Source organism: Arvicanthis niloticus, chromosome 8 (assembly GCF_011762505.2).
Source record: "Arvicanthis niloticus isolate mArvNil1 chromosome 8, mArvNil1.pat.X, whole genome shotgun sequence".
Lineage (NCBI taxonomy): Eukaryota > Metazoa > Chordata > Mammalia > Rodentia > Muridae > Arvicanthis > Arvicanthis niloticus.
The window spans coordinates 82,998,944-83,024,220 of record NC_047665.1 but is presented as its reverse complement, the minus strand read 5'-3'; the positions used below and the strand labels follow the sequence as shown (position 1 = coordinate 83,024,220).

At 43.8% G+C, this 25,277-nt stretch overlaps 1 protein-coding gene across 2 annotated transcripts in view; it reads left to right on the top strand.

Annotated features, from left to right (window-relative positions):
* The window catches only part of Eepd1 (endonuclease/exonuclease/phosphatase family domain containing 1), a 95,800-nt gene that overhangs the window by 43,084 nt on the left and 27,439 nt on the right, over positions 1 to 25,277 (top strand). For both annotated transcript variants that reach the window (XM_034510982.2, XM_034510981.2), the window contains exon 3: positions 4,026 to 4,077. In XM_034510982.2, coding sequence (XP_034366873.1) covers positions 4,026 to 4,077 — 52 coding nt within the window. The remainder of the gene's footprint in view (positions 1 to 4,025; positions 4,078 to 25,277) is intronic.

The following is a 25,277-nucleotide window of genomic DNA, read 5'->3' as shown; positions in this document are numbered from 1 at the left end:
TGCCCAGATTGTGGCTGGCCTCTGGCTTTCTTCTGACATGGTGGTACTTTTTTTTTTCACCATGGGTGAGTGTACTCTCTCCACGGCCTGTTTAGTCCTCTTAGAGACCTCTCTGTGCCAGCTGTCGCTCTGGCAAAAAAAGACAGTGTCCTCCAGCACCTTGCCTCCTCGAGGCTTATGTGGCAGAATTTAATTGTGTGTATTCTAGGTGCTTCTAAGTATTGCTTGTCCTCAGACCTTGCCACTGAGATTTTTTCTGAATCAAATCAGTGCTGGCAGCTGATGTATGTGCTTTCCCTCTCTAAGTGGAGTACAGGAAAAGGAAGGACTGTTCATGGCAGTATTCATCTGCCTGGGCTCTGCTGCTCTCAGAGAGTGCTAATTAGGTACCAGGTCTCCTGCAGCACATGCTCCGAAGCCCAGATCCACACTGGAATGTGGGGGAGTCTCCTATCCCCTGAGCATGTGTGCCTAAGCAGTACCCTTGTTCCTTCCAGCTCTTGAGGGCAGGGACATTACTGTGTTCACATGGACCTCCCATCACAAGCATAATATAGTTTCCACAGCTGGAGATATCCAGTGTCTATTTGTGAAGCAGCAGAAGGAAGGAGGGCCGGAAGATGGGGGGAACTGAAAACAGCGTATCAGATGATCTTCCAGAGTAGGAAATTAGATGGTATCAAATGGACAATTTGGTAACTAGGTTTGCTGCTCCTAAGTATGTATGAAATTGGTCCCCAGGGCATACCTGGTGCATTAGAAGATTGGATATCATCAGTACTGGTAAAAATATCCAAGACTTGAAGAGCACCCAACATTAGAAATAGCAGTGGGACAGCATATAATGGGACATCTGAGGACACACTTGAGCCTGTAGATCTCAGGAGGAAGAGACATGCCTTACTGGTGGGGCCTATGCATCAAGCCCTGGAATAGCCACCTAACTTGCCCTGCTCCTATTTTGGGGCATAGACTGTCTGGATTGAGGGTCTCATCACCATCAGGATCTCAGGCCCTTTCATCTTGGGTCCAGGTTTGTTTGTTTGTTTATTTATTTATTTATTTATTTATTGGTTTTTTTTTGAGACAGGGTTTCTCTGTGTAGCCCTGGCTATCCTGGAACTCACTCTGTAGACCAGGCTGTCCTCGAACTCAGAAATCTGCCTGCCTCTGCCTCCCAAGTGCTGGGATTAAAGTTGTGTGCCACCACTGCCTGGGGGAGGTGGGGGAGGTTCAGTTTTTAAATGGGATAATGTCTGTTTTTTTTTTTTTTCTGCCCTTTCCCAACGACACTAAGGCTGCTGTTTGTTTCAGAGCAGATGTTACGTGTGTTTGAGCTTGCTATCAGCTTTAGTAGATTGCCTGTGGCTTGCTTGGGTGTTGAGAAGGATTTTAAAGTTTCGTTTTGGTTCAGTGGGGGGAAACTCCATGGAAAGAGGTGGCAAAGGGCAGGGATGGTTGGAGAAGAACCATGTGGATGCCACCCCTGTTCGAGAGAGTGGGGAGTGGTAGCCTTTCCCTCCAGAGGTTTTCCTTGGTGCTCTTTGATAGGTCGAATGTTGTATCTTTGTAGATGGAGAGAGAAAGAGTTCAGTGGCTTCACAGCTTCCTCATCTAACTTGTTGGTATCTGATACTAGACACTAGATCCTGTGATCACCAACAGGCAGGCGCAGGAGGCTGTTGACACACCCCTCTGGAGCGAATGTTTCCCAGTAGTTATTTCAGAGGCAATTTAAGCTTTTGTAACTTGAGCTGTGACTAGTGCTCTTAACTTAGCACATAAGTTGCTGTCTACATGGCTAGAATCTTGGCTTTGTGCACTGACCGTCAGAATGTGCTGAGGAGGGGACAAATGCCTTTGAGCCGCCACTGGGTCTATTTCATTAGCAACAGTCAGTTATACAGCCAGGTTTAACGGCTTTTGCCCAGGGTGAATTTATCCAGTTACTTCCTTTAAGGTGTTGTTTTTATCATGTGGAGAAACTGAGGCACGACTGGAATGTATGAGTTTTCAAAGTAACTTGGACCTCCGGCCTCTTGGCTTATGAAGTTAGCAAATATTCCTTGAATGTTTTCCGCATGTCTATCGGAGACGCTGCAAGGGTAACTGAGCAACAGCATGTGAGCCCCTCAGCTTTAAAGTGTTTCTGTAGTCGGGGGAAGGTAAACGGAAGCACCACAGCAAATAATACTTTAAAAAGAGTAGGAAGTATCCTGAGGGAAACAAACCCTCCACGTTGGTTGACCAGGGAAGCTCCTTGGGGATAGTCCCAAAGAGTCTCTTTAAGTCTGAGAAACAGCTGAAGCAAATCTGTGTGGTGGATGGAAGAGAAGCCAGTGGCTAGTGGAGAGAATGCCCTGAGGTAGTCTATTAATACCCATATTGTGGATGGAGATAGTGGATTTATTATAGGCCTCAAAGGCTCCAGTTGCTTCTCCTAGACCTGCTAGTAACATAAGCATTGCATTTGGTACGGTGTACTTGCTTAGTTACATCAACAGTGTGAGGATGTTTGTCAGGAGCCGAGCCTTCAATTGTGTTATCCCTGTCGAAGCTATGTGTGACAAGGAGGGTTTCCACCTCTGCTCTACACAACCTGTGACGTGCAGACTACAGTGACACAAGTTCTTGGGATATGTTCTATTCCAGAATAGCCAACATGTGTCTGTGGAACCAGGCTCCCCTTAGTATCTCTGCTCATCCACTCAGAACACTTCACTTTATATTCTGACTTCACTGTGGCTTCCAAGCAGCCTGGAGCTCCTCCCACGTTTTCAGCCTCACGCACACAGTGAAGCGCCATCAGTACCCGATGAGCAATACATGCTGTTTACACTTCGCTCATTATCCCAGAAAGATCGTGAGTGGAGATTAATCCTGAGCACGAGTAATCACTGACTTCTTTATTCCTCAGAACTTAGTCAAGTTCTTTGCATGAAACAGTGATCAGTCACTGTATGGATGCTTTGTGCTAGCAAACTGTGTATAACGAAAGTTACCATTTTAACCAGTGTTAAGCAGACATTTGCTAACATCAGCACGTTTGCTGTGCTGTGTCACCACCAGCATCCAACTCCAGAACTTTTTCTTCATCCTACAAGGAAATGTCATTCCAGTTGGACAGTAGCTCCCCATTCCCCTCACCCCCAGCCCCAGGAAAGTAACACCCAGCCTATCTTTTTGTTATGACTTATTTCACTGAGCATGTCAAGGTGCATCTGTGATCTCTGTTGTATATTTTAGAATATATTTTATTTTAAGGATAAATAATACACACATGCACATATGCATACATACATGCACACACACAGACATGTACAGATACAGAGACACACAGACACTTATAGACACAGACATACATATGCACACATGCATACACACAGGCACACACATAAAGACATTGACACATAGACACTGACACACAGACACAGATGCACGTGTACATGCACACACACACAAACCCAGACACACACACAGATGTGTACACATGCACAGACATGCATGGATACAGATACATATACACTTATGCACATGTGTATATATGCACACAGAGACACACACAGACATACATACACAATCACACACACATTGCATACACATACAGACACACACAGACACGGACATAGACACAGGAACACACAGACATAGACACACAGTTACACACACACATGCACACACACACCACTTTGTGTTTGTTCATTTATCTGCTGATGGACATTTGGGTTGTCTCCATCTTTGGGTTATGAAGAATAGCGTGAACACTGATGTGCAAATTCCTTTTCAAGTCCTGACTTTTAACTTCTCCTGAAAATAGAAGTGCCTAATTGTATGGTAAAGCTACTTTTAGAGTTTAGAAACATTTTAAATATATTTGGGATAGTCAGTTTACATCAAACAAAGTCACCTTCAGGTGGGAGGTGACATGGGCTGAGATCTTGCATTCTCCTGTTTAGATCGATGCGATGATGCTTGCTTACATGAAGTGACTTGTTTTAAGTATGACTTTATTTTATTTTTTGCAGCATCAAACTTCTAGCTGTGCAAGAACTGCTTGACAAAGAAGCCTTGGAAAAGGTAAATTGTTATTTTTTTTCTGCTACACAGGGAGAATTCTGCTCCCTGACCAGGGGCAGCACTTACTGCAGAAGCAGTCTGCTTCTTTGTATTCTCCACGGGCAGTGAGCCATGCAGACTTTCAATCAAAGGTCCCAGTTCTCACACTTCTGTTTATACTTGCAGCCCCAAGCTTGCTCTGTTCCTTCCAGGCTCTGGGAAAGCAGAGGCTTGCTTATCACAAGCCAGGCCACACTCTGTAGAAGGTCTCCTGTGCTTCTATGCTGCAGGAGCAAAGAGCCCTCTCATCCGTCAGGCGTCAAGCTTGCTGCCTTCTCCTCTCAGTTTCACGTTCGACTGCCTGAGTGTATACATGAAGGGACTGAGGGCCAGCTACACTTGGTCACCAGCCCATGGCAGATGAACTCAGTGGGAGGGTGAAGATGTGACCCTCTCATAGGTCTGTTTCTAGAATGGTGGCCTTGCTGTTCAACAGATGTGATTGTGACAGTGTTCTTTTAGTGGTTTAGCTATTATAGTGTATTAGGCTGTTGCTGAAGCCTGGGAAATAACCTTCCCTGTGCTGTGGGAGACATACTGGTGCATTTTGCCATGTTCTAGTCAACTGGAACTGACAAGCTTTTACTTGTGGATTCTGGTTCTTGGTTTGAAGGGAAATGGGTTTAGCAATGTGGGCTAGGCAGGTACTGAGGAGGCCAGGCCCCTAAATGCCATTGTGGGAACTATTGTACTCCTGAAGTACATTCCCTTGAGCTAGCTCAAGACTCTTCCTACAAATGTAGCTGCAGACATTGATTATCATCTGTAGGTCGACATAAATGTGAGTTGTTAGAGAGATAAACATCCAATACTACTCGTTTTAGGAATGTAAAATGTTTCGACCAGCGCTGAGGTTCTGGGTAATATAATGAAGGAAGTCTTTAAAGTCAGGATCAGGCAGTGCTGTGAAGGGTAGGGAGTGGCCTGAGCTTTGAGACTCCACTCATCCTCTTTTCCATGAGAGGTGAGACAAGGACACTGGTTCCATTGGACCTTAGAATGGCAAGATGTGAGGCAGATGAGTTAATGTAGCCAAATGGCTCTCTAGATGCGAACGCACTCTGCTCATATCAAGTCTTAATTATTCATGTCAATTCTTCATACACATCCAGCTATTAAAACATGCTATGATGGCTATAAAAGCTATCAATGGGACAAATGGCAGCCTTGAGGGTGGATGGTAGATTAGATAATGGTTCTGAAGTAACCATAACTTTTCCAGAAGCTGATAACTTCTTTGTAATCATGTAAGAGAATTGCCTGGTCCTTAGAAATCATAGGAAGGAGTATAAGAATGAATCTTATCACTCATTCTGAAAGGCTTCCAAAGAGTGGAAAGAAGAAAGGAGAGGGGGAGGGGAGAGGGAAAGGGAGAGGAGAGGGGGAGGGGGAGAAGGAAAGGGAGAGGAGAGGAAGGGAGGGGGAGAAGGAAAGGGAGAGGAGAGGAAGGGAGGGGGGATGAAAGGGGGAAAGGAGAGATAGATAGATAGAGAGAGAGAGAGAGAGAGAGAGAGAGATGCAGATGAGGCAAAATATAAACTATTGACATTTCTGTGTAGGCAGGTATATGGGATTTCTTTGCATATCTTTGAAACTTTAAAAGACTCAGCCCCCTTTTTCTTTGTAGTAGTATTCAGTGCATCTATGTGTTTTACTTTCTGATATTGAAAAAGTTAGAAAAAAAAATCTTACCACACATGGAGCGTCTATATCCAGTGCATTAGTAAAATAAAAATACAGACACCAAAAATACCAGTTATGTCTTTGAAGTGGTTACGGTTACTGTCCAATTTAGAGAGGCTTCATAGCCAGGCCAATTCAGGGGACCAAAGCTTGCAAAATGGATCAGAGAGGTGTTATTGGGTTTGCCGTGGCTGGCTGCCAGCCACTGAGCCATTGCGCCACCCTGAGAACCAGGCTTCTTTCTATGGCTCTGCGCCAAAGCCTGCCTTCTCCTTCCTCCTTGAATTATCTTGGGTTACTTATCCTCTGTGTCTCAGGTTTCCAGCTGAAAAATCAAAGTCATAGTTCTCAATTCACAACGCTTTAGAAGAGAGTTAAGTGGGCTGTCTAGGGAAAGGTAGTCAGTAGGACATCTGGGTCTCAGTGATCTCCAGAAGTTAGCTTGTGGATATACTGTTCCCTTGTCCCATCCACTTCCAGATGCCCTCCTCTTCCTCCCATCGTCTGTCTTCCCTTTCTGTAAGCCTGATGGTGGGTTTGCATCGTCCCATCTTAACAGATAGGACCATCAAAGTACATGCAGGGGCCGACGGGCAGCCAAGATCTTGCAGTTCCTCTTCTCTTCTGTGCAGTTGTCTGCTCATTCGCTCACTCATTCTGCAGGTGTTGAGGTTTCTGCATGCTAGGCAAGTGGTAAACATTCTTAAAAATGCTCAGAAACAGCCCAGTGGCTATGCACTTGGCATCCAGTTGTTATATGTTGACTGAATCATGATCTGTTGCCTAGATTGGTACTTTTTTGTTGTGCTGTTTTGTTTTTGTAGTAAGATTGGTTCAGTGATTTGTTGAAATAAGATATGTTACCTGAAGAGCCTCATGGATCATATTTTTCCTTCCACTTGGCCAGGCTAGAGAGCCACTGAGAAAAGCGCCTGGTAAACCCAGCCTTGCCATTCAACATTGTCACTGGGCCAGTAGCTCTGGAAGCTAAACTTTGACCTTTAGCTCAGACCCACTGAATCAGAGCCACATCCTTCAGAGAGCCCAGGTGACTAGTGCACATTAAAATCCAAGAACTGCTCAGGAGAGGGTTGTTCACGATCCCCACAGTGATTCTTGACTAGTCTGTGATAGTCAGAAACCTAGTAGATTGTACAAATTTTGCCTCTATGTCCAGTGAAGCTCCTTTGGGGTGAATGTGTGGGGAAACTAAAAAGCAGACACTATCATTCTATTTGTAGATTTCTCTGTGGGTGTGGCTTGCACATGTGTATGCAAGCACACATGCTTATTTAGAAACCAGAGCAGAATTGGAGAGGGGACTTTATTGCTATCTGCCCTATTTGCCTTGAGACAGATGCTCTCATGGAATCAGAATCTTGCTATTTCTGCTCGCCTGGCCAGTTAGCCAGCAAGCCCCTGGAATGTGTCTGTCTTTGCTATAGTGCTGTGGACACAGATTATGAGCAATCATGCCTGGTGTCTAGGTTAGGGCTTTATTGCTGTGAATAGATGCTATGACCATGGTAACTCTTATAAAGGAAAATATTTAATTGGGCTTGGCTTACTAGTTCAGAGGTTTAGTCCATTATTGTCATGAGGGGAGGCAAGGAGGCATGCAGTCAAACATAGTGCTAGAGAGGTAGCTGAGACTTTTACATCTGGATCCATAGGCAGCATTAAGAAAGAATGATACTGGGTCTGGTATGAGCTTTTGAAACCTCAAAGACTACGCCCTGTTACACACCCTTCCAACAAGGCTATACCCCTAATAATAGCCCCTCCCTCTGAGTCTATGGGGGCCATTTTCATTCAAAGCACCACACCTAACTTTTTTATGTGGATGCTGGAAGTTGAATTCAGGTCCTCATGCTTGCAAAACAAGCACTCTTACCCAGCCTCAGACCTCTCACTATCATCCTGCTGGTGTGACACAGAAACCTTTGGAGTTTATAGTTGCCGAATTCCTGAAACTTTACCATGTTGGAACCTATCTTCAGTCTTAATAGTAGGGACCTGTGCATACATACTTCCATCTTGGAAGGTGGTAGTGATTCTGAAAAGCCTTTTCTCTCACAAAGGGACTGGCAGTAGATCTGAACAGTAAAGGTTTGAATTGCATAAAACACAACATGGAAAGTTGGTAGTGTTTGGAGGTCTTAGAAAAGGAGATTTTCAATGTCCTTTCCCTTATAATCATCCATTGTTAGCATAGTCTTAGTATTTTAGCTGAGGTTTTCCTGCTATGTACAGAACCTGGAGCTAGGGCATCTTCCAGCCACACTTTGGCTCCCTGTGACTCTGGGGGCTGGCAGGAGACCATCTTGGAGGCCTCAGGCCCCTTCCTCACTTCTGATCTTGTTCTCCATGCTGCCTCCCATGCACACTCGATAGCTGTGCCCATCAGAGCTGATCCCTGGCCATACTGTAACTGGGAGATGTTTTATCTTTTACCCCGTATTCTATTTTTTCCAGTTTCCTCAGTGCTCCTTACTAGGTTTGGGTCTCTTGTGATGTATCTATCCTAGTCAACATCAAAATTGGCATTCTGATAGAGGGATTGTGAACAGCAGTGATGTCAATGGATAGACTTCCAGGGCTCCTATTTTAACTTTTTTAAAGCCTCCCTCCAATCCCATTCTGGATTTGGTTTGGTTTTCTGGAGTCAAAGGTAGCATTAGCTGGCCTGGAACTACTGTATAGACCAGGCTGTACTTGGATGTGCAGTGATCCTTCTGCCTCTGCCTACTCAGTGCTGGGATTAAAGGCCTATGGCCACAGCCTCAAGTTAGGTCTGTGGATTGGGGAAAAACTCAGGACTACTTGGCAAACTGTGGCTCTGGGCTCTGAGCTTTCCTTTCTTCCTTCCTTCCTTCCTTCCTTCCTTCCTTCCTTCCTTCCTTCCTTCCTTCCTTCCTTCCTTCCTTCCTTCCTTTCTTTCTTTCTTTCTTTCTTTCTTTCTTTCTTTCTTTCTTCAAATATTCCACAAAGCCCAGTTTCTAGATTAGACACACCAATTTGTCAGTTATTTTAAAAATAACTAACAAGCCACAAAATTAACAATCTAGGTTTTCTTATCCAATTTTTTTATTTAAAAAAATTATTAGCCATAACATTTATGCATAGGGCCTGGTGCAGGCCCATGCAGGCCCCTATGCTTGCTACTTAAGTCTCTGTGAGCCCCTACAAAACCTGCTTAATTGATTCAGTGAGCCATGTTCTTCTGGTGTCCTTGACCTTTCTAACTCCTACAGTCTTTCCTCACACTCTTTGGCAGGGTTCCCAGATCTCTGAGGGGAGAAAACCTGATAGGGACCGCCAATTTAGACTTTTGTTGGCATAACATCTGGCTGTGGGTCTCTATCTTCTCCCATCTGCTGCCAGAGGGAGACTCTGACAGTGACTGGACAAGGCACCTATCCTAGGTCTCTGGGCTATCCAGTTTCTAAACAGCATAGGACATGGGATCCCTCTTGTGGCATGGACCTCAACTTCACTGAGACATTGATTGGCCACTCCCACAAGTTCTATGCCACCATTGCCCCAACACATCTTGCAGGGAGGACAGACTGTAGTGGAGGGTTTTGTGGCTGGGTTAGTGTCCAGGTTTCTCTTTTCATAGTCTGTCAGTACCTTCTTGTGCCAAAGAGTCTAGAATGTAGTGGTGAAGGCTCCATGAAGGCTCAATCTTTCCTATGTTCAGTGAGCTGTGTGGATGTAGTCCTCACCAATGCGGACCCCACTGTCAGCGTTTTGAGAGCGACCCTCTGTCCTAGCATTAGCCTGGGTTGTTTAGGGGTCTCCACGGGACCACCTTAGCCAACAACTCAAAAGACTACAACTCAGCCCCACCCCTGGCTATAAAAGATGGCCGTAGCCTCCATTGCTAGGAATCCTCACTAGGGTAACCCTCAGAGATTCCATGAAGTTTCCACTGCACTAACTTTCCATACCATACCCCCCAAATGCTCCCCAATTCCAGCTGTCTCTTCCCACACTCTGTCCTTCCACCCCTCCCCCACCTGGTTCCTCCTACTACATCATGACCCACCCCCAGCCCACTTGCAAATTTTACTGTATTTCCCCTTCCCTGGGAGATGTATGCCATCCCTTAGAGCCCGACTCTTACCTACCATCTCTGAGTTTGTGGATTGTGGCTTGATTGTCATTTCCTTAACAGCTCATATCCACATACTTTATGGCTGTTAGCTTGGTGTTTCTGTGGGACTCCTAACAGTGGGAGTGGTATGTCTCTGACTCCTTTGCCTGCTCTTGGGACTCTTTTCCTCCTATTGGGCTGCCTTGTTCAGCCTTGATATGAAGGCTGAACATATTGTATCTTGTTCTGTTGTGTTTGGCTGTCATCTCTTGGAGGCTTGGCAGTGGATCTGGGGGAGAGCGGAGATGTAGGGGAGAATTGGGAGGAGTGGAGGGAGGAGAAACTGTGATCAGGATGAATTCCTTGAGAGAAGACTCTCTTTTCAATGCAAAAAATAATAAGCCAAAGACTTCTAAGGTTAAAAAAATGGCCCAGACAAAGCATTATCAAAAAATAAATAAATAGTAAAAATAATTGTGGGAACTGCACATAAAGAACTTTTCTGCCAATATTTTTTATGAACTTAATGTATCCACTAAGGCATTAATAACCTATTAAGTTTTCTCTGCTAACCTAAAGTTAGACTTGTCTCCATGGATTCTTACTAAAAGAATATTATTAGAACCATGATCAGGGTATCTAATATGTATAAGTATCAAGGCCTGTGCCATTTTTCTGAAACAGTGTTTGTGTGTGCACGCGTGCGTGTGTATGTGCATGTGAATTTCATGCTACACAATGCTTAGCTCCCAAGCACAATAAGAACCATGCTTATCAGTTGCCTGTGTTCTTTGCTTTGAGAGTAGGACCTTTGTTTTTCTGAACGCAAGTCACCAAGACTTGTTTCCTAGGATTTAAAAACAGACTCATCTAATGGGTTTAAATGTGGCATTACATGAAAGGAAATAAAAATATTGTTGCAGCTTGATTTAGAAAGATCTATTTTTTTTTCCCCAGTGATCCTTTCCAGCAGCTTCCTGCAAGGCTTTAGACAATAGTGTGGCCAGCCATTCTGGCTAGAGATCACCTTCAGCCTGCCAGCACAGAGGGTGGCCACGAGCTGACCCTACTGTGACCAATGTTTACCTGTGAGCTCAGCCTCCCAGGCCACCCAACTCACTACTGTTGCCTGTTCTGCACCCCAGGCTGTCACTCATTCATCAATCCCGGGTCAGCTGATCTGATATGACGTCACACTCCATTTTCTACTGCTCAACTCCAAGGGCATAGGCAGGTTGAATCCAGCTCGGTTATTACCAGGGAGAGGCCCACTGGGCAGGTTACCCACAGTCTTAGAATCTCCCCTCTCCCCCCTCCCGGCCCCCTCCCACACCACCGTGCAGGGTTACAGTTATAACTACATCATTGGAATTTTGTGAGAACTAAGGGGAATGACATTTATTAGTAAATGCCAGTGTGCCCGTGTCCACCCTGCGCTGTCAGTGAGCTGCTGTTCCTACCACTGTCACATTCATCACCTGTATTGTCTGTGCTGTCTCTTCGTCTCTCGAGAAGCTTAAGTTGAGCTTTACCACTGCCATTAGATTAAAGGAAAAGCCATAACCTACCCCTGCCTCCATTTGCCAAACCTAGACAGCAAGATGCCCGGGCTTCTCCCTGCCACTGTTGCAGCCGCCATGAATTGTTTCTCTGAAAATACTGACTTTGAAATGCAAACTCTTTGTCTGGTTTTCTGATAGGTGGAACAAATGATCCCTAAGCCCTGCTTTGGTGTTTTCTATGTGTGACAAGTGTATATTCATTTCATCAGGAAGCCCAGGGTTAGGAAAATTAAATTTAATACAGTAGTCACGCTTCAAGCCAGAACCTAGTGTTAAGCAGCATTGGAATTAGAAGTTCCCCAGAGATCTTCAGAAGGAATAGGAGACAAACAGCTTTTATATAGATGTGGGTGACTAAGCCCAGGATGCTAGCTAGGCTTCTGACAGTAATTGGGGGTCGTGTTTCAAATTCACCGAAATGCACATAAATAGTGGCTTCTGTTGTGATCCGGATTTGCAGTTAATTTAGCTTGTGTGAGTGCGGTAGCTGCTCCGCTTTTAAGTTTCCTTGATACCAAAGATGGTAAGTTATAAAGCTTTACCCTTGAATGGTCTGTGTAGAATGATAATGTTTCAACTGAGGGAGGGTTTTCAAACTATGTAAACTAACCCTATACATTTTTAAGAAAGTACTCTTGAGGCTAAGGTTATTGAGGTGCCCCTCTCTTCCAGGGCCATAGCTGGTTTGTTAGTCAGGCAGAGGACCTTTCCACCTAGTGTCCTGGCTTCCATATCCAGATGGTCACAGAACTGTAAAGAATGCATAGAATCATGAAGTGCATGGAGTAGACACACCCTGCATTTGGGCTAAAATACTTTTAATTGCTTTCTGGAAAACGTGTCTTTTAAAAATATCAGCATGAGATCCGGGATCTCCTGTGTTGTCTTTCCTCCTTAGCTTAGTTCCTCATTAGTTGGAGCTTAATGTGAAGGTCATGTTGAGTGGTCGGTATTCACACATCTACGAAAGTTGTTTGTTTTCTCGCCGTGTTGAGCAGAGCTGTGTGTGGTCATAGTTAATCTCATTGCCATCTTTTGCCTGGCAGGAAGCTGCGCACATTAAAAGGACTAGTGAGCAGCAATCGGGCTCCCATCGGAGGTTCCAGTCTCCTGAGTGGAGTCTGACTCTGAGGGAGGCTTGCTGCATGCAGCCTTATGGCCATCAGGCAGCTCCACTTTCCAGACTGCACCCTGGGCTCTACCCACAAACCTCACTGCTGGGCATTAGAGTATCTTGGTGAATTGTGGGCCAGCCTCCACAGTCTCTTTAAAGAGGTAATGCTGGGGTTGTAACTCCATGGTTGGCTGCTTGTCCGTAGCATGCATAAGGTCTTGCTGGCTTTAATCCCCAGTAGCAGCAAAAGAGTGGGAGAAAAGATGTGATTTCTCCTGATGTTTTGACATCCCCACAAGAAACTATGGGTGCACAGTGACTTGCCATTTCCCCATATAAAACTTTTAAAATCTCTTCAGCTTTGTTAGTTGTCAAAAGTAAGCATATACAGAGTGAGAAGTTATTTTTAACCGGTCATATTAGCAAAGTTTTAAAAACATAGTATGTAAAGTTGAAGTTGCTCGAAGCAGCATGCTGGTCATTTCTGTGGAGGGCAGGTGCCCCTACCCTTTAACTAGGGCCTGTGCCTGGGCATGTCTCCTCACGAAACAGTCCATGAAGATAGATAGATAACAAACACATTACTACATGCTTTGCAATGGTGAACAATTGGAACACAGGCGAGTGTCATAGAGAATGGCTAGCTTTTAGAAAGGACTGTGGTAGATCTGCCTCAGGGATGGGTCTGTGACTACCATAAATGGGGAAACATTTAGCCTGGTAGGAATGTGATGTGTTTTCTACCAAAAAAGAGACTAAGCTTCCACTTGCTTTGATAACAACCATGTGTAAATATATATTCGTCCCCTAAGCTGATATTTACTGAGCCCATCATCTCCTATTAGACACTGTGACAGTGGATATCCACATCTGTGAACAGGATATTTTCTTTTCCCTACCTCAAAAAGCTTACACTATAGCAGAGAAGGGGACCACCCTTAGTTAGCTGTTACACAGTCAATTAATTATAACTGTGAAACGTAAAAAAACTCAAAACAAATCAGAAAAAGCAGCTTGTCAGGTAAGGGGCCCTAACCTAGTGTTCTTAATGCATCCAGGAAATATGGGAAACACGTAATTAGGGAGGTTGTTTTTTTCCTTTATCATAAAGGTAATGTTCCTGGCTTGAACACGTGAAGGCTTCTCTGGCAACTATAGTGGGAGGTGCCAGAGACAGGAGCAATAAGGAAGGAACTGCATGCTCTTCAGGGTGGAGTAGTAGAGGTGGATCAGCCCTTCTAAATGGCCAAGCATGCTGTACACAGTGGGTCCTGATAGACCACAGCAGCCTGCTGCCAATTGGTGGCTTAAATCTGGCCTATGGCTCTTCTTTGTGAAGTATCATTGGCATACAGGGATACCCGCCCGTTTCACTTGGTGTCTGTGGCTGCTCTCATGCCACAAGGACCAGAGTCCAGTGGTTGTAATAGAGATAGTGTATCTGGCAGACCTCAAGTTATCTATCAGTTGGCTCTTTTTATTTGCTGTTTGCTGACTCCTCTTCTAGATACTAGTATCTTTTAAGAGTCACATGGAAACTACATGCTCTTACCCTAGAAACATTCATGTATGAACCTTTACACATGGCTGCCTTCCCTTATTTCAGAAGGCTGCAGAACACCTCAAGGTCTTACTACTGGTGAAGGTAGGCTTCATTTCTTCACTCTAGATATGTCCAGTCATTTCTTCTTGTCCACATGGATTTATCTTGTAGACTTGTTGTTAATGGTGGGATGAATTTGCCCAAGGCCATGGACCACAGTGCCTAAGGTCAAAAAGAAAGGTTTTGTGGTTAGGTCTGGTCAGATTTTATATAGTGTATCCTACTGGTGCCAAAACATTATCTCTTCAGTTCTTTCTGTGACTTATAGACACTTGTACCATGGGGACTTGTTGGGCTGTAATGTGTGCGGGGTTGTGGGTCCTGTGGGTTGAATTATGGGGCCCCAAGGGGCTGGGACCACAGTTTAGAGAGGCAGAGTTATGGGAATTTGACTGTGTTCACTCCATGCTGGCGCTGGGTGGACATCAGGCTGTGTGACGCTGCAGGACTCCACTCCAGGGGTGAGGGAACACAGTCTGGGGTCCCTCAGGGGCCAGAGCTCTTCAGTTGGGGGTACCTGGGCCAGGAGGCAACCAGGAAATGACTGGTCTCAGGCCCTTGGGCTTTCAGGCACCCCTGAGAGGCTGCAGAAAGGCCAAGACAGGCGTATGGGCTGGATCGAACCTCAGCTGAAGGGGGTAAGGGGAAAGGCTCTAGCTGGGTCCTGTGGGGATAAGACACTGCAATTTGCTTGGCTGGGTCAAGGCTTGAGTTGGTGTCCTCCGTGGCTGGAACATAGAGAGATCATCAGCAGGAGATTAGACTGCAGCTCTGTACTTGAAGACTACACGGTTCCCTTCCCCAAGGTAGGCCCCAAAGAAGAGAGATAGTTCATGGTCTGAAGATATGGTCTTAAAATATTTATTGTCATGGAAGAAAATGGATGAAGCCATGCCCGGTGTTCTCAGGGCCGGCCTGAGGTAAATGGATGAAGCCATGCCCGGTGTTCTCAGGGCGGGCCTGAGGTTACATACCTTTTACAAGGAGGAGGGTCTGGGAAGGAATGCTTAATTGGCTATGCCCTCTGGCTTTTAGGTATCTCATTTGTATGGAGATCTGTCTTGAGGCTCTGTGGCCTGAGTCACGCCCTCTACCTGTACTATGTGACTGATGGCCACAAACCTCTCTGTGGGAGGGGCTGCACCTATGTGAAAGGAGCCAGGGGCCCAGGAACAAGGCCAAGCTTCTACTGTCCCCGAGGGTCTCTGGGGTTCAAAGCCTGTTCTGGACCAAGTACCCAGTTGCCTCTCACAGGCTACTGCCCAACAGGGACTTTAAGGGATTATCTGGTTTACAGAGCGTCTGTGCCCCGGTTCTTCATCACATCAGACATATTTAGGTCTCCTAAAAACCTGAAGTGGGCTGAGACTTGACCTGCTTTCTTCTTTGCCTCTGCCCTGTTTCTCTTGGTTGGTACTTACGCAGATAAAAGTCGCAGTCGCCACATAGCCAGGCTTCATCCTGCTTCAGCACTCCTTGAAACTTAGGACTGTGGCTCTTGTCTAATAATGACAATCTAATAAATTACCACAGACAATTTCATTCTAATTCAAAGCACTTTTAGCTGTAGAGGCTTTGGGGCCAGAGAGTAAGGATGCTTCCTGCCAAGACTGATGACTTGAGTTCAGTTCCTGGAGCTCTCTAGTGGAAAGAGAGAACTGATTTGTGGAAGTTGTTCTCAGACTTCCATAAGTGTGCAAGTGGACACAACACTCTCTCTCTGTCTCTCTCTTTTTCTCTCTCTCCCTTTCCCTCCCCCCCCTCTCTCTCTCTCTCACACACACACACACACACAAACACTTTCTCTTGCTCTTTAAAATAAAATTTATACTTTCTATTATTAAAGATTATTGTTAAATTATTATGCTAAAGTTTTTGAATGTAATTAATTTTTTGGATAATTTTTATACACATATATTTTGATATTGAAAACAAACTGATTTAGGTTTGAAATATCTTTTAATTTGGGGGGTATAACTGTATGGTCTTTCTATGCTTGTCACAGCTCTGAATAAAGATATGAAGACTTATATTTATTAATTTTATTTTTAGGACTTATAGCTTAGGCTTGTTCCCAACTAGCTCATAACTTAAATTCTCCCATATATATTAACCTATGTTCTGCCACATGGCTTGTTGGTTACCTTTCCTTCACTCCTGGCCTGCTTCTTCCTCTGCCTCTGGCAGGCAAATCTTCCACACTCTTTCCCAGAGTTCCTGTCTCTGCTGGAAGTCCTGCCTATTCTCTCCCCCCTTGCTGTCAGTCTTTTATTGAACCAATCAGCAGGTGAGAGAAGGAGTGGTTACAAAATACAATTTATTCAAGGCTAACACCCCACTTTCTGTGTTCAATTAGATTTAGTGTATCTGGTTTCATGTTGATGTCTTTGATCCACTTGGCCTTGAGTTTTGTGCAGGGTGATAGATATGGATCTATTTGCATTTTTCTATGTGTAGACATCCAGTTAGACCAGCACCATTTGTTTAAGATGTTCTTCCTTTCCATTGAACTTGGTCTTCATGCTGGTCCTCCAACAACTGGAGCAGGAGCTATCCCTCAATCTGTTGTCTGCATATGGATCTAGTTTCCCTAACTGGGCTGCCTTGTCTGGCCTCAGTGGGAGAGAAGGCCCGTAGTCCTGCAGTCAGTGATGACTTGGTGATGAAGGTTGAGGGGAGCCATGTGTCACTGAATCTACCCTTGAAAATGTTTGAATTTACAGAAGTATGAATTGGTAAGGAAAGGAAATAAGTCACCCTTTGGAGCAAGTGTGGCCTGTCAGCTGAGCCCCTTTGGGGAGTTTCATGGTGACCATCTTCTGCCTGTCTGATTGTATTTTGGGGCTATTCCTCTGATGGTTTAATTGGGTTTCCTGCATACGTCTAATATTCCATTTCTATATCTTAGTCTTCTAGTTAATTCTAGACTTACAGAAGAAATGAACAGAGGTTGTATACACATGGATCATTGGTGTATGCAGAGCCCACAGCTAGGTCTACAAAAAAAAAAAAAAAGAACAGAGGCTAATTCAGTCATGTCTCAACATCAGAGAAAGTTGCACAGGAGAACTAGCTTTACTTTGGTCTAGAGCAGTCAGTCCTCTGTCTCTCCTTTTTTTTTTTAATACACCAACCTTAAAGAGCTTTGCTGGCCTGCCAGGATGACTCATAGGTATTGTTTATACTAGGTATAGTATAAACTCAAGTATTGTGAGGTCCCAAAGGGCAGCTAAAATGGGCAGACACTGCAGGAGCTACAAGAGAGGTGGGAGTGAGCATGGAGTGAGGTCCGTTTCCCTGGGACTTGTCCTAGCTCTCTACTCTGTGGGTAGCTAGTCTGTGGGCAGCCCACTCCCCAGCAGATGCCTGAGGTGTACAGGGAAATAAAAGTTTAGCATGAACTTGAGACTCCCTATTTTCTCTGTTGTTTCCTCTCTTCTGATGTTACTGCTTTCTTCTCCCTGCCTTTGCTTTAGCTTATTCTTCTTTGGAAACTTAGATTCTTCATTTGAACTCATTCTTCTCTGCTGGTGTAAAAAGGCCCCAGATTGTAAATTGATTGCTAATATTGCCGCAGACGGTTCCCTCCACTTTCGCATGTTGCCTTTTCAGTTTATCTGTTCCAAGGTCTTTATGTTCTTTTAGGATTTCCTGTTTAACCTTTTGGTTTGTCCAAGTGAATTGTTTAATTTCCACACATCTGTAAATTCTCCAAACTTAATTTTTCTTACTGATTTCTCATTTCATTCTACCTTGTTGTGGTCAAGGAATGTTGTTTTATTTGACTTTTATCCTTGTAAATGTGTTGATCCATAGTTCCTGGCCCAGTGTATGGTCTTTCTGGAGTGCTACCACGTGCACATCAGAAGATGTGTATTACCAGATGTTTGGAGTGACTGTAGGATTTGTTGATTCATGCTTCTGAGGTATGTTACATTCTTCTCAATCACCTGTCTAGTCAAACTATCCATTTAATTATTGTTGGTGAGTTACCTATTCCTTTAATTCTGTCAGTTCTTGGGTCAAGTATTTGGGGCCCTGTTATTAGGTTTATTTGATCATATCATTCTAATCCCTTGACCACTTGACCCTTTTTTATATATTGTCCCTTCATCATGTCTAATTTTTAGTAACTTTTTAAAGTCAAATTTTATCTTCCTCCTCCTCCTCCTCCTCCTCCTCCTCCTCCTCCTCCTCCTCCTCCTCCTCCTCCTCCTCCTCCTCTTCTTCTTCTTCCTCTTCCTCTTCCTCTTCCTCTTCCTCCTCCTCTTCTTCCTCTTCCTCCTCCTCTTCCCCCTCCCCCTCCCCTCCCCCTCCTTCTCCTTCTTCTTCTTCCTCCTCCTCCTCCTTCTTCTCTCCCCTCCTTCTCCTCCTTCTCCTTCTCCTCCTCCTCCTCCTCCTCCTCCTCCTCCTCCTCCTCCTCCTCCTCCTCCTTCTTGTTTTTACACTCCAGATTTTATTCCCCCCCATTTACCCTCCAACTGTTCCACATCCCATACCTCCTCCCTACCCCCTGTCTCCCCATCCCCCATTCCCTACCCTATCTGACCTCTAAACTACCTGGGGCCTCCAGTCTCTTGAGGGTTAGGTGCATAATTTCTGACTGAACACAGACTGGGCAGTGCTCTGCTGTATATGTGTTGGAGGCCTCATAGCAGCTTGTATATGCTGTCTTTTTGGTGGTCCAGTGTTTGAGAGATCTCAGAGGTTCAGATTAATTGAGACTGCTTGTCCTCCTACAGGGTCACCCTCCTCTTCAGCCTTTCCCTTTCAGCCTTTCTCTAATTCAACCACAGGGGTCAGCAGCTTCTGTCCATTGGTTGGGTGCAGATATCTGCATCTGACTCTTTCAGCTGCTTGTTGGGTCTTCTGGAGTGTGGTCATGATAGGTCACTGTTTTTTGTTGTTGTTGGTTTTTTTTTGTTTTTTGTTTTTGTTTTTTAGTTTTTTTTTTTTTGAAGCAGGGTTTCATTATGTAGCCCAGACTAGCCTTGAACTTGTAGCAATCCTTCTGCTTTGGCCTCCCAAATCAAAGGATTATAGGCATAAGCCACTATATTCAGTTTTAAGTAAATATGTAGCATTGTAGATTTTAAAAATCCTTTCTTTACATATATTCTTAGTTATTTTCTAGTAGTTGTTTCATGATTTATCATAATATCTTAATTTATCAGGTCACACTAACTGCTTTCAAATTTATATCGTCTCACACTTAGGCTACCAGTCCCAGCAAGCTGTAGGCGCATTTGTGCTCCACAACTTCCTCCTCTCCTCCCCCTTTTACGCTAGTGTTATGCATATTAATGCATATTTTGCAGACTGTGCATGGTTGTAATTCATGCGTGTGTGTGTGTGTGTGTGTGTGTGTGTGTGTGTGCCTATCTTTTAAAGAAGGCAAGAGATAGAACAAGTATTTACTTGTAGATTAGCTGTGAGAATCCCACCTTACAATCTCACCTGATTCTTTGTGCCTGCGGATTTGAGTTATCACTTAATGTGATTTCCGTATTCCAGAACACCATTATTAATTCCTAGCTCCCTTCTTTATTTCATTTTTTTAATATGGTGTAGGCTTTACAACTCAATTATATGTATGTTCTTTTATACAGCCCCTCACCTCCACACACCATAACTCTGGGATTGAAGCCATGACCTTGTAGATGCTGAGTGTTCTGTTCAGCTGAGCCATGCCCCAGTCGCTGCAGTTGCTTCTTAAATGAGCCAATGAAAGAGTAGAAATAGGGCTCCCGTAACAGCAACTACAATTGCACTTACAGGTGGTACGTTTTTAAAAAGTAAGGTCTCTGGTTAGTATGAGATCACTTGCCTAAATATCATATTTTGAAATTATTAAAATATAATTATATAATTTTTTCACTTTCCTCCATTCAACCCCTTCCATCTCCCCTTCTCTTAAATTCATGGCTTCCTTTTCTTTGATTATTATTGTTCACACACACATACACATAAAAATGCATAAATATATATAAACAGAACATAGTTATTTTGCTTAGTGTTGCTTGCATGTATGTAATTTTAGGGCTGAAATTTGGATAACGGCCTGGGGAAGATTAATTTTCTAACTCTCTTAGCAGTCATTAGTTGCCAGTAATTCCTTGTCTAAGGGTGGGGCTCCATGAGATTTCTGCCTTCCATGATGGCATGTCTGTTAATGTAGTCATTCAGGTTGAGGATGAGTGTAGCCTCCCTGTCATTTTTAGGTGACATTGTCTCACATCAGGCTTTTGGTTCTTTATCTCCTACAGTCCTCCTGAGCTTGAGGTGACGGAGCTGTGTGGTAGATGCATCCTTTGGGGCTGGGCACTCCATAATCAGATATCTTTGCATTGTGATCAATTGTGGTTTTCTATAATGGGGTCCGTCTGTTGCAAAGGGAAGCTTCTTTGCTGAGGGGTGAGAGCTGCGCTTACATGTGATATAAGGGTACATTTTAAAATGCAGTCAGGAATAACAGTGAAGGTTCTCCTCTGAAATCCAGGACTTCACTAGCCCCAAGTCGTTGTCTAGGTTTTCAGTCCCAGGCCTGATTTTTCTCTCCCATTGAGCTTTCAGCCCAGTTACTGCCAAAATATGAGTGCCGCTATTACTCTTTTTAGAGATAGCTCGCCATACGGGTTATAACTTTAAAGTATTGATCATCAGATAAATATCTCAGCAAAAGATTCACTTGTTTTTTGTCTACAAGTTTATTCCATCTTAGCTTTTGAATGCAGTTTTCTTTATTGTAAGATTGACTGGCAGTCATTTCCTTTCAGCACTGTATATCTGGCATTTTCTTCTTCCCTTCATTCCTTCCCGTCTTCCTTTCTTTCTTTTTCTATAACAGGGTCTCATGTAGCCCAGGCTAGCCTTGAAATGAACGAGTAGCCAAGGGATGACCTTGACATTCTGATCGTCCTGCCCTCATCCTCCAAGTGTTGGGTTTATAGGTGTTTACCATTGCTCCTGGCTTGGATATGTTATTCTACTGCCTTGGTCTCCATTGTTTTTGTGCAAGTTCAGTAGTCTATCTCACTGGGACCAAGTGGCTTTTGACAGCTGGGTATATTTCTAATATTGCCATGTTAACCAAATGAAGTATTTGATCTATTAGGTTTCTTAAGAGTGACTCATATTTTCTTAGTGTCCTAAAGCTGCCCCTGCCTTAGTGACGGTTTGTTTTGTTTGGAATGAGCTTTAAGGCATTAGCTGCAGAAAGTACAATGAAGGTTTCATGTGGTTTGAGCAAAGGGGAAAAATGACAAGATGTATACTCTAGAAACACCAAGGCTTTTGTAGTGAGCAGACATTGAATTTGACTCTCCAATGCTAGATCTCAAATCAGTTTAGTATGCCTCACCTAGCATTTGTTTCAGTATATGTCTTGAAGGTATGCATGGGTATGTGGGTGAGCGGGCATGTGGATAGCTGAATGACAGGGACACCAATAGAAATAGAGTATTTCGACTGCCACATAAAATGGTATCTGCTGCTGAAGTCATAGTGAACATATGTGAGAACTGCTGGGTTAGTTTGTTGGCTGGGAAGAGAGGTGCTGAGGGATTTTTCAGTATTGGAAGGCTTCTGCTTGTCTTCACTTTTTAACAGGGCAGTCGTGGCCCTCACAGTAGGTACGCATAGCCAACATCTGTAGATGCTGGGAGAGCCATGTGGCACGTGTTCTACAGTTTCCTGACCTTTTTAGACTAGCCTCAATGCTTGTCTTATCAGAAAATGTAAACAACGGGTTAGTCCTGGAGAGACTTTTCAATTCACTCTTTCTAGAAAGTTCTTGGGCTTCTCATGAATGATTCATTCATCGGTTTCTGAATACCAACGTTGTATTTGGTGAAGTTTGGGTTAGTTGGTCCTTGAAAAGAAACATAAGGGCAGACAGGTGAACCTGACTTTGCTGAGTTGCGAAACACATCAGTGCCAGATGTTCTCAGCAGGTAAAATATCCGGACTGAGCTGGTTGTTAAAGTGTGCTTTTGCCAGAAATAATTCAGAGGAGTGTTCTGATGTACTGTCAATTTTGCTTTTAGGGTAAGTAATTCCTACAGCTGATAAAATATTTTTATTAATTTTCAAAGACATTGAAATGATGAATTTGGACTTAAGATTCTAGACTGTTTAGAAAGTGTCCAGCCTGGCTTTAGATATTTTTGACCCGCCTGGGTAGTGATTCACAAGTGTGCACTGATACCAGGATGTAAGACCTGCTTCTGGGTCTTGCCTAGACTTGGTTTTCCCACCGCACACAATGGCTAACACAAATCCCCAGCACTTACTATACAAAGCATTGAGACTGAAGAAGTCTGGGGGTTTTGCCTAAATGCTGATATTTACACAAGTTGCTGGGGAAGGCAGGCCAACTCCCAAGGCCTGTGAGACTGTAGGATTGCAGCATAGCAAGTCTCCTGCCCCTCCTCTTCCTTGCCACTTGGCTGGAAGCCCCTGTGGAGACTCAGCAATTATCCATTGACTGTTGGTTTGCTTTCTCTCTGCCTGCTCACCCTCGTTTATGCACTTCTGAATATATGAATATAAATATGAATATGTTCATGAATAAGACATGGAACAAGAGTTTTTGCTTCATTTCAGAATGAGGCATGGGTATTTTTGAGGTTTTGGTAACAGCAGTTAGTAAGCTTTTCTTTTATGAAAAAGAAATGGCAGAGAGTAGAAAGTGGGAAGCGCGTGCCTTCCACACGAGTAGTTTGAGCCAATTAAGTGATATTTTTATCGTGGTTAGATGAAGCTTCTAGAACACTGGGAGAGAGATTAAATATAAAATTATAATTTGGTTCCTCTAGTGTCATTGTTTCAGTCTCTTATTTATTTTTTTCAGTTACCTGTCTATCCTATCATTTAATCAGAAGAGCTTTGTCATCTGCAGAGGGTTGTTCCAGGACCCCTTTATACCAATTCCTCAAACATTTGCATATATGCTACATATCCTCAAACATTTGCATATATGCTACATATCCTCAAACATTTGCATATATGCTACATATCCTCAAACATTTGCATATATGCTACATATCCTCAAACATTTGCATATATGCTACATATCCTCAAACATTTGCATATATGCTACATATCCTCAAACATTTGCATATATGCTACATATCCTCAAACATTTGCATATATGCTACATATCCTCAAACATTTGCATATATGCTACATATCCTCAAACATTTGCATATATGCTACATATCCTCAAACATTTGCATATATGCTACATATCCTCAAACATTTGCATATATGCTACATATCCTCAAACATTTGCATATATGCTACATATCCTCAAACATTTGCATATATGCTACATATCCTCAAACATTTGCATATATGCTACATATCCTCAAACATTTGCATATATGCTACATATCCTCAAACATTTGCATATATGCTACATATCCTCAAACATTTGCATATATGCTACATATCCTCAAACATTTGCATATATGCTACATATCCTCAAACATTTGCATATATGCTACATATCCTCAAACATTTGCATATATGCTACATATCCTCAAACATTTGCATATATGCTGCACATCCTCTTCTTACTGTTTAATCATGCTAAGCTTACAGTACTTAATACAATTCAAACACTCTGTAAATAGTAATTGTCCGACTTGTTCAGGGAATGAATGATACTAAAGCATGTCTCCACATGCTTAATATACACAAAAGTACTTTTTTCCTGAATAATTTTAATCCAGAGTTGACTGAATTCATAAATACAGATGCTGAACCCATGGGTATGGAAGACCAGCTGTGTTTGTTTCAGGAGGGAGCCGAGAGGTGTGCTGGACTTGGGCAGACGTGCTGAGGGTCTCACACACTAATATGAAGTGGCTTCCCTGGCCCACAGCTTGGCCACGGTGGCCACAATACAAACCTTGCCCACTGTTCATCTTGGCTTTAGTGCCCTTTTCCTAACCCTTTCTGTCCAGTTTGCATTCAGCCCACCCTCTGCCTACATCCCAGAAGGATTGAGAAACACCTGTGAGACTAACATCACATAGTTTGGTGTTGCACCTGGCCAGAAATTGAATGAGAAAGAAACTTGACTGAAAGATGGTGTGGGGACTTTACTTTGTGTTTCCCCATTAGCCTAGAAAAATGAAGAATTAATGGATCTCAGACATTTTTCACTTCTTGCTGCCACCAAGCCTCTGGGAATGAAAAATTGTAGGTCTTTCTATCCTTTGCTGCCCACACAGGAAAGAACACTTAAAGCTACGGAGTCTACTCGGCAGAAAATAGGAAATGTAAAGGTTTGTGAGAGCAGGATTTGGCATAATGAAAATCTAAGTAGAAAAACGTCATGAACTGTATTGCGTTCCCCCACAGCTTTGAAGTCTTCATGTTATGATTATTGCTGAGGAAAGCAGGTCATATAAATACGGGCTAGAATAGCTGAAGACTGGCATTTCAGAAGAAAAATGGCAACCAGAGGCATTTCCCTGAGGCATTGTAAGTGCTAATTCTGTTAAGTGTGACAGTTCCTAAATAACTCTGGGTCCTTTGCAGAAGAAGCACACGTGGGTAGTGTTAGGGCTCTGCAGTCTAGAGAGAGTCACAGAGGAAGCTGGTTGTCAGCATGTACAGACCAAGAAAACGCGTCCCTGGAGCTCAAAAACTGTGTAGGTGTTCACAGAAGAGGCCTGGGAGCTGGTGTGCATGGCAGCTTTGCTCTGCTCCAAAAGAATGGTCTTTGGATTGGAGCATCTGGACACTGAATCTTCATATGGCTTCTCATCTACTCTTTCTCCTTACCCTTTCCTGCCATATCTGACTTTTGAACCCTCTGGGGTAAAAATCCTCTGTACTAGTAACTTTTACATCACTCCAGTAGAAATTCCTGAGCCTTTTTATTGGTTGCATGGTCTGCTCTCCAAGGCCTGAGCAGTGCTAGACTGGTGGTTTCTCACGATAGCTCTCTGCCTGGGCCACATGGCTCCAGTCTGGTGGTCATCTAGGGCTTGCTCCTTGCCCAGCCCAGGGTTTGTTCTTCTAGTCTCCAGCTTTCCCACATCCTGTATCCTGGGAGCTCATCTGGGCCTGCCTGGTGCAGGACTTGCA